At 40.6% G+C, this 10267-nt stretch overlaps 1 protein-coding gene across 2 annotated transcripts; it reads right to left on the reverse strand.

Moving 5' to 3' along the window:
• Window positions 1-168: 168 nt before the first annotated feature.
• Window positions 169-6920, reverse strand: mpg (N-methylpurine DNA glycosylase). 2 transcript variants are annotated; one of them, XM_053612766.1, is made up of 4 exons: window positions 6688-6920; window positions 6205-6383; window positions 900-1104; window positions 169-682 (listed from the first exon to the last, which is right to left on the reverse strand). In XM_053612766.1, exons 2-4 carry the CDS (start codon window positions 6379-6381, stop codon window positions 309-311), a joined length of 756 nt encoding a protein of 251 aa, XP_053468741.1. In that variant the 5' UTR covers window positions 6382-6383; window positions 6688-6920; the 3' UTR covers window positions 169-308. The 2 variants fall into 2 exon arrangements, with proteins under 2 accessions (XP_053468741.1, XP_053468740.1); XM_053612765.1 differs by lacking the exon at window positions 6688-6920 and having other exon boundaries at window positions 6205-6681.
• Window positions 6921-10267: the final 3347 nt, after the last annotated feature.

Below are 10267 nucleotides of genomic sequence, written 5' to 3' on the forward strand. Positions count from 1 at the left end.
CTGGACCGACACAGTTTGTGCCATAATGATCATTCCAGACCCAGAAACTGGAGACCACAAGGGTTCCAGTAAGGAAAAACAGAATGTGGGTAAGAAAAGGAAAAGGTAAGGGGTGAAAAAGATGCTAAGCAGTTTGTCTACACATCTTTAAAATCACAAGACACACACTCAGACCTAGAAATTTATTACAAAAAACACGTGTGCTGATGCTTCTAGACATTAGTGGACTGCTCCTGTCATAGCAACACTAAGATTTTTAAAGCATCATAACATCTTCCCGTCTTAGTCTCATGGGACTCATCAACTTCCTACTGCTTGCTCTCAGCCACTTTGTCCACCACACTAACACAAGGGTGACCTCGCAGGTAAAATCGCAGTGGTTTGAAGGCCCATTCTCCATGGGACTCAATTCCAATCCGAGGGGCTGAAACCAAGTCTCTTGCTCCTGGCATCTCCCACTCTGTGTCCGTCTCTAGCCACACATCAGCATCTGAGGCCAGGTCCCTGTGGTCGAAGCTGCGCTGGACATCCAGGGCCTGGCACAGCTTAGACGGGCCATTACATAATTCTCTGTCCTTCACCGTCTTGGCACCCTCTTTACGTTTGGATGCCCGCAGCCTCCTCATGACATCCTGACCCTGAAGGGGCTCCAGTGAACGTAACAGCACAGCTGCTCCTTCCCCTACATACACACAGACAAGCAGCAGTTAACGTGATTGTCTCCTCATCTTACCTAAAGCATAGATAAAGTTTAAAAAAACCTGAAATACTTTACCACCATCGAAACAACACAAGCACGCGCACACATCAAAGTAATACCCTGAATGGAACTTATTCTATGTATTTGTGAAGTTTCTCAACCTTTGTGGGTTTGAAGTTAAAGGAGCAGGAAGCCTCACCCTGGCTGGAGATATTCATGCAGAGATAGATGCCATAAATGGGGTAGACGTAGATGGTGCCAGGCTTCATGAACATGGCTGCGTTTCTTTCTGTGCGCTTGCCACCAGCCGAGTGCGATGCCTTGTCTTCCCCGCCCAAGTAGGCCTCCGTCTCCACCACCCTGCCTCTCAGCTCCGTGCCGTCAGAATGCCTGCGCACCAGCACCTTACAAACACGTTAGATTTAATGAAAACACTTGGTTAACCCTGCACTCCAGTGAAACACGCCACTCATTCAATTCAGAGAAGAAATGAACACGTGCAAGCTAATAACACTGTCAGCAGGTGGTGCAACTGTCCCATTAATCTATCAAAACGCAGGTAAAAGTAGCTGCAGTTTGTACTGTTTATGGATAGGTTTGGAACAACTAGTAGGTCCCATTTATCAGTCCCTTCAGGATTCCGTGATTTTTGCAATCGCAGAAATGAGCGGAAAATCAAGCAAATTCCATAATATTCGGAGGAGCTTGCAATTTTTTATTATTTTTTAAATTAGGCCTATCGCAGATTTGGGCCAATACGCTTCATCTGACATCACCACGACACGCATTCAGCCAAAGCCCTCTTTGATTCATGAGTACAGTTAGAAGGTCTCATTTACCAACAAACATCACTGCGAAAGACTGTGCGAAACTACTTCATGTGATTGCAATTTCACCAATTCGAGTGGTTTTCCACAACGACCAAAAAAAGACTCAGCAAAATCATGTACAGTAGAATTTATGCCATCTTTGATAATACCAATACAGCCAACAATCGCTAAGGACAATGTATTAACCATAGAAATCCTGATAATATTGTTCATTGATACTTTTGGGTGTGCATGTTATACCAAATCTGGGAATATATCATGGAATCCTGCACTTTTCAGAGCCACCGTTGAGGCCCGGTTTATACTTCTGTGTTAACCTGTATATAGCCTAGCAACTCAGTAAAAAATATACGCATCCATAATTAAATGACTGACAGAACTGTGGATTTAAACACTTAGGGTTAGGAATTGAAATTGAAGTGCTTTGACACACGAGCCACTTGAGACTGCTGAATACAGAAGATGGAATATGCTTCCTGTAAGAACTGACACCATTTATAATTGATGGTGCAAGTTTTCTTTCTTTTTTTATTTTTTAATTCTCTCCAAGCATCCACATACAACGTCCTGAAATGCAAAGCATGCACAGGTTATCCCATATTGTAACTAATTAGGAAGCCAGAACGGCATTCTGTGTAATGAAACGAACAGAGAGTAGAATAAGGCCCTTCTTCTCTGACTGCAAAGAACACATGGTCACATATTACAGAGGAGTGCGGGGGTCTGACGGTTCTACAGCAGGCCGTATAATACCCTCCGACATAATTGCTTTCATACGTCTCACACCCATGCTCTTTAAAGCTCCAAGCAGTCTTAAATTGCAAACAGTGGCATACTTCCAGACAGAGAGAACAGAAAGTTGTGCCACTGATTACTAATTTGGTTGGCATTTCTGCTTAAATAGTCTCTGTGAATGGAAATAAACACTATGTGCACTCGTGAGTCTGACCAGAAATCCTGCCTCCAAACTGAGTATACATGAGGCAAGATAATCAGATAATGAGGCACTTCCAGAACATGCTGAGTCAGTACTGCTGCTGTAATAAAAAGCACAGCAAGAAAAAGCATATGTCTACATATTTGCTGTGGCATTTAACTCTCTCTAGAAAACACCTAGAACCCAAGATTCATGCTCTTGTTACATCACGGTTGGACTACTGTAATTCTCTGTATGTTGGCTGTAGCTTGTCTGCAGCTTGGGCAAAATGCAGCAGCTAGATCTTTAAATGGGACCAAAAAGCTGTGGATCATACTGTACCCACCCAACCCCCCAATTCCGGCATCTCTTCATTGAATTGTGTAGAATTGATTTTTAAATTCTAATGTATGTATGCAAAGCTCTTTCCGGTTCTGCTCTGCAGTACATCACTGACCTTCTTCACCTTTACTCTCCTACTAGAGCGCTGAGATCATGTAATCAATTTCTTTTATCCATCCCCCGTCATCAAACTAAGATGAAGGGTGAACGATGAAAGATGAGCCTTTTCTGTGGTCGGTCCTGAACTTTACAACAGTCTCCCTTTTCACGCGAGGTCTGCACCACCTTTAACTCTTTTTATTCTTTGTTATAATGTTAATTAATGTGGTGAATTTGAATGTTTTGTACAGCACTTTGGATCAATTGCTGCTGTCTTTAAATGCACTTTATAGATAAATTTGACTTGACAAAGCACATCAGTTTTCTTTTCCATAATGTGGTAGCAATAGCTATCAAGATATTTGTGAATGAAATATCTTTCATTAGCATACCATACCTGTTACCTTTGTGTGGGGGAAAAAGTTTAGACACCTCAGATTTTAACTCCAATATTTTATAATAAATGTGGTGATGCCAGAAAATGCCAGAATCCATAGTACTCGGAACTCTGAAAAACAATTTTAAAAAAGTGCAATGGGCCGATCATTCAGCTCAAAATTCCAAGCTGGGACCTCTGGGAACATCGACCTAGCCCGGGCTCTATGACACAAATCTACCTCATGCACATTTAATAGTAATCAGATTTCTCTTTGCATCATTTTCTACTTGATTTTAACATGATATGTAGCTTTTGTGTCAAAACATATTTTAACAGCTTTGTAAGTTTAGATTTGTAACATAATTCCATTTATTTCCACCCAATGAGAGATCATTTTTACAAGCAAAGATGAACAAGATGCTTGACCTTGTCTTACACATGCAGGATGCAGAAATCGTTTGTGTAGATCTTCTTTATCTGTTCATCAAATTCAGAGAATTGCCATAAAACATGACTGTACTCTGAGTGTGCATGATTTTCCGATCTGAAGCCCTGGAATGCATTTGGATCAGAACTCGAGGGAAATCACCTTGCACCGTTTCTGCAGACAGAAGAGCGCTTTATTTCTTAGGTCACCTACAATTTAATCGTCATACGGTGTAACAGATGCAAAAATGTGCCACTGTCCTCTGAATTTTGTGCCATCTCATAAGCCCATGTTCCTTCTGGGGTACCCCTTGTACTGCTCTAACACACCCACTTCAAGGAAAACACTACAATATGCAGGACAAGGGGGATGTTAATGCTTTATAGTCTATGTTAATGCTTTATAACAAATAGGCATGCTTCTCTAGACTGGTTGTTTAGGTAGTGTGTTAGACAGGTAAGGTAGGTCGATAGATAGATAGATCTACATATACACATGAAGATCTGGCATGAAATCATTTCACCTCAACTCTCCGTTTCGGTTTGTGCATCCATGGCAGAGTAGATATTATTTTTGGATGCGATTTTTGCTTTGTAGATATAGAAATAGCTCGTGGATGCACTTAAGTTGAGTTGCTTAACTCAGTAGGTCATTGATGCAATCATGTCTGTAAGATTGTGTGAAAGTGACAGTGTTTCTTTGTTTCTTTAAATGGGCAGGCTTTGTGAGTCAGTATATGCGTACATGGTTTATACAGAGTATAGACTACTCGAAAACTGCCAAAAACGTGTACCTATTCTCAAAGCAATCCCTAAACAAAGCTTATATTCATCATTATTGATGATGTTAAAGGAAAGCAATAATCCCTTTGATACAGAACCTGAATGTGCCAACCTTTTCGATATATGCTTCAAAGCTCTGGTACACAAGGTCCCAATCCTGGTCCTGGAGTACCCTCAGGACCGGGGTGCAATACATTTTGGTATTTTCCCAGCTCTAACACACCCACTTCAATTCAGGAAGGGCTGTTAATGAGCTGTTAAGAACACTAAACACACTATACAGTATGGCCAAAGGGTTATGGAAACCTGGCCGTCACACCCATATGCTGGTCTTCCCTAAACTGTTGCCACAAAGTTGGAAGCTCACACTTGTATCGAATGTCTTTGTATGTGGTAACTTTACAACTTCCCTTCACAGGATAAAGTAATAATGCCCCTGCGCACAAAGCGCGCTCCATTAAAACATGGCATGTTAAGGTTGGAGTGGAAGAACCTGAGTCAGGGGCGTTAGCTGGTCTGTTGATCATCCAGGGCTGAGGCAAGATTCTTCTCCATAAAAAAACATACAAAAATGTACTTCTCAATAGACTGCTTCTGTGCATTTTTTTCTTGCATGTGAGGGCTTGGACAAAAAGTTGGATTAATCATAAAACTTGCCTCGGGTGTTATTACCATTTGCATGACTTCCAGACTGATAAAATATCAAACTTATTGGCTATCTAACACGAGACTGGGCTAGTTTGGTGTCACTAGCCAAGGGGAGGCACAGCTAAGCGATCATTGTATTGGTTTAGTTGCTACAGTGCCATGCAAAGCACATTAGCGGTTATGCTCTGCTCATATCACATTCACGTAACTTGGAACTCATATAGACATTTACACGCCCTGTTTTAGTGCTCAGAATGAGAGGATGTTAGGGTTTTGGCTTCAGTTTCAACCCCTGTAAAGAAAAAATTGGCATGTATTCATTTTTCCCCTCAGACTAACTGACTGTATGAGCTAGCGTTGCGCAGAATTGAGAGACTATCAGCCAATAAGACACGAGTATTTGCACGTATTTTCCTGTAAACCCTGTCTGATTGGTATCGCCTCCGTTCACTGAAGATACAAACTTACAACATTTCTTTAACTGATGTTCAGTTACATAATGACAAACCACAAACAAAGTGGAGAATTATTCGGGGCTAAAGAAAAATATCTTTGGGCTACGCCCCTGACTCGAGTGTCCTGCACAGAGCCCTGACCTCAACCCCACTGAACACCTTTGGGATGAACTGGAACGCCAACTGCACCCCAGATCTCATCACCCATCATCAGTGTCTGATCTCAACCTCACTAATGCTCTTGTAGCTGAATGAACACAAATCACCACAGCCACGTCCCAAAATCTAGTGGAAAGCCTTCTCCAAAGACTGGAGTGCATAATAACAGCAAACATGGAATAAATGAAGAACGGGACGTCCCGTTCAGCAAGCACATATGGGAGTAATGTTAACGCGTCCACAAACGTTTGGCCATACAGTGCATCTGTTAGGAGCTGGAAAAGAGCAGAAAATGGGTTTGGGTTGATAAACACTGCTTCAGATGGCATCAAAAAAAAAAAAATAAATAAAAATAAAAATTACAAATTAAAAAAAAGCCACAGAATTACCATCACTCCCAGTGTTAAATCCTACAAGTCTACTTTTAACCATTTAACCAGGGAGTTATCAATAAGCTCAATGCTTACCTTACCCAAAAGGGCCTTGGCTAAATCAACACATGGCTGGTTAAAGAAGGCGGATCTCAGCCTGGTCCCATTAACAGCTTTACTGGGAAAGTATTGACTGCAGGTCGGGTCTTCATCCATGCCCTCGCCTCTGCCTCTGCCTCCACCTCCACCTCCCGGCTGATGGAGTCGCTTCATTACTGGTGCACAAACACTGGTCTTTGACAATAACCTCCTCTTTAGAGTGGACATGACCCGATAATTATCCACATGCACAATTAACGACACAATACTTCCTGAACACAGCGCCAGATTTAGCCATGCTGCTCATTTCACTATGATATCTATCTACACTGCAGTGCCGTCAGCCCAGCTGCTCACTTAATTCAGCTCTATAGATGTTTACTCTACCCTAAACCGACGGAAGGCTTATTTTAAACATAAATTCTGTATTTGTACATCTGACAAACAACGCACATCACACACACGGGTTCCGGTTATTACCTGAACTCAGTGTTTTTCTTCCGCATTAATCTGGCAAAGCATTGTGGGATTGTTAAAGGGACCGCGACATGAGTTATGTCGGAATACCGTTACCATGACAACCATGACTAAACTGCTCACACATAAAATAAACACTGTCCAATATTTATTGAACAGGGACCAGACCAGTAATCAGGTCTGGTTGTGTCTAGTCCAGCTGAACCCCATTATGAATGCGGTTTCATAGATTTGTGGAATTAGTGACTACGGGGGCAAATGCATTTTCACACAGGCCCAGTTGGTGTTGGAGAACTTTTTTGCTTCAATAAATAACATTATCATTTAAAAACTGTATTTTGTGTTTACTCAGGCTGCCTTTTATTTTAATTTCTGAAACAATTTAGTATGAGACATGGTATATATATATATATACACACCAATGCTGTAAAAAAGTATTTGCCCCCATCCTGGTTTCTTCTGTTTTTGTGTATGTCTCATACTACATTGTTTCAGAAATTAAAACAAAGGCAACCTGAGTAAACACAAAATACAGTTTTTAAATGAAAATATTATTTATTGAAACAAAAAATGTATCCAATACCAACTGGGCCTGTGTGAAAATGTATTTGCATCATTTTCAATATGGGATAAAAAATAATTTGACAATTAAGATTAGTTAAATGTGATTTGTTGTTAGCCGACAGCTTCATGAATACAACAACAAATCACATTTAACTAATCTTAATTGTCAAATTATTTTTATCACATATTGTAAATGATATAATTTGAGAGTAGGCTTTGAGGTCCACTCTGTTTCACCAAAATTTCTGGCCTCGCCACTATACTGTGCACTGTTTGATTAACGCGCACACGTGGACGTGCGCTCATTCACTGAAGTTTAATGGAGACACGCTCGCTGTCAGGACGAGTCTTTATGTAAAATGGAAATACTGGTGTGAATTTCTGAACATTTACAGATAAGGATATAAAGGTAAAAATGTCATTTCTGTGCTGAAGAAAACACGTCTGGAACACATTAAACATCACACACATCTGTCGCAGCGTCTAACCCGATGAGCCACGTTAACACATTTACGAGTTTGTTTGAAGCACTTAATGTGAATCATTCTCATGTTTTGGACAACCTGGATCGTGTACTTTTCCCGCAGCTCACTCTGTGACCTCCGCTGTTTTTCAGATGGGTTTTATTCATAAAAATGCGTTTTTCACCGTTGTGAATTGACGTTACTGATGGGATTATCCACAGTGACGTCATAGACCACACTAATCCATAATGAAATTAGTTGTTGATTATTTTAATTATCGATTTTATCGATTAGTTGTTGCAGAACTAGTAAATTGGCAGCCAACGCTTATGAGCTTTAACTGAACTGTTTACTCTGCAGTCACTTTCAGTCTGTCATCAACAGCAGCAGAGTGACTTCTAAATACTTGGCTTGCTGCCTGTACAAGCCGCTGGTTCCCCTCCCAGAGGACCTCCTCACAGGGGAAGATTAACAAGAGTGAAGAAAAGAGAGGGCAAAGCCGTTTCATGCCTCTTTCAAAAGACCCTGTTGAAACCCTTCCAAAGTCTTTAATGTGGCTGGCAATATGTTGTTGTTGTTGTTGTTGTTGTTGAATAGAAAGAAAAGAAGCACTGGTATATACAGTGTGCTCACATTTATTATCATCTCTCCTGTTACCTTTCCAGGTGCCAGGTGCTTCACCCTTGTGAAGACTAATAATACTTTAAAGGTTAACCATAATCTTTAGTGGTTTATATATTACAGTTCCACAGAGGAATTAATCTTTACAACAATACATTATATACAGTATATGTGAGACTGCATGTGTATGCAAAAGCAAAGTGTAGTGCAGATATGGTTCTATTAAACAGGAGTGCTTCTGGCATGGATTAGCTATCAAGAGGCTTTCCTGTTACACTTGTATGTTCTGAGATCGTTGGTTAACATGTAATGGTGGCAGAAATAGGCAGAGGGCACATGGCTGCCTGCTAATGGGTAAAGTGATATGTTTAAGTAACTCAAGGATGGCATAAACTGTCTGGCTGGGCTGTGGTAACTGTCCAGTAGTAATTCTTGCCAGCTGTTCATGGAGCACTCCTATACAGCTTGATAATAGTGCTACAGGTCATTGGCAGAACCTCCACAATATTGTAGGCTATTCTGATTTTCAATTCAGTTCAATTCAATAGCACGTTTAACGATGGACATTGTCAGAAAGCAGCTTTACAGAAATATATAAATTCAGGTTATAAATTTGAAATGTATAAATTCATCCCTAATGAGCAAGCCAGAGGTGACAGTGGTGAGGTAAAACTCTCTGAGACAATATAAGGAAGAAACCTTGACAGGTACCAGACTCAAAAGGGAACCCGTCCTCATCTGGGTGACACCGGATAGTGTGATTATAAATCATTTCTCTTCTATAACCAGGAAATTCATTTTAGTTTTAACATGAAGTCTATTTTGAACTGCTATTTTACAAACAGTTTTTCTTAGCTACACATTTAAGAATTGCAAGCTTGTGTTACTTGGTTGAGTTATTCTCTATGTTAGAACAGCTCTTGACAAATATGTGTTATTGCTGATTTACCCAAATATCTGACACTGCATCCTTCAGGTTCATTTCAGTTCATTTAACCTTCTATACATGCTGACAATTGTCAACATTAGAATGTGGCTCCCTGTGCCAGTTGGCATGAGGGTACCAGCTGGCCAGACCAGAGTCAGACACACAAGCTCTGCTGGCATGACTGGTAGTAGAAGATAGGGATAGTTTGCTGACTAGCTCATATGACTATTGCTCAGGATGAAGTCAGTGTTATGATGCCTTGGCTTGCTTTCATGTGTATGTCAGCTGAATGGAAGGGGCTCGGATACAGGCCACCATCATTTATCTGGAACATCGAGCCATCAGAATTAACCTTGTAAGTCAAAACTCTGATCTTCATGCTGCATCCCAAAATGCTTCAGTAACACTGTGTTCACTGTGCAGTACGTAGTGTACTTTCATGTAAAGAGCATTATTTTGTCAAGGCAGACATGTCTGTCTCTTCTAAATGGAAGGAATGAATTTGGTAGAAGATGACTGAAAGGAAATTCTCTTATATCATCTACTCTCTTATATTATGAACTGCTATCAAATACCTATGATTAATGTATTCATGTAATTCCCTTGTATTCATTTAATTACCTCTTTAAATAAGCTGATCAACTTTCTTATAGCTGGCACATGTCTCTAGAAAAGACTTATTTTCATAGTGTGCTGTGTGTTTTGTTTGGTCTATCTGGCTGGCAGTACCTGCACCAGTAGAAACCGTCCACGCACTGCTGTTATCAATGTGTACAATGTGTATAAATACTTCTGTTTTGAATGAATAAACCGGAAGTCTCTGTGAACATTCATATGTGTCAGTGTGTGTGTTCATTCGGACTCGCCAGGTGCCTGAACTCTGCGGTAAACCACACTTTCTAGCTCATAGCAGCACAGAACTAAAAGTTAATAGTTAATAAGTGTAGAATAGGCTGAAAGGGCTGACGGAGATCTGGAAGACACAATCTGAGATTTGGAGATTCCT

This window comes from Ictalurus furcatus, chromosome 24 (genome assembly GCF_023375685.1).
Source record: "Ictalurus furcatus strain D&B chromosome 24, Billie_1.0, whole genome shotgun sequence".
Taxonomy (NCBI): Eukaryota; Metazoa; Chordata; class Actinopteri; order Siluriformes; family Ictaluridae; genus Ictalurus; species Ictalurus furcatus.

Bases quoted from the DNA above. Each gene is read 5' to 3' on its own strand.
- mpg (XM_053612765.1), bottom strand. From the start codon at position 6,435: ATGTCCACTCTAAAGAGGAGGTTATTGTCAAAGACCAGTGTTTGTGCA. The intron at 1,105-6,204 runs GTAAGCATTGAG...CGTGTTTGTAAG, and splicing joins CCAAGGCCCTTTTGGGTAAG to GTGCTGGTGCGCAGGCATTC. The intron at 683-899 runs GTGAGGCTTCCT...GTGTGTATGTAG, and splicing joins CATGAATATCTCCAGCCAGG to GGGAAGGAGCAGCTGTGCTG.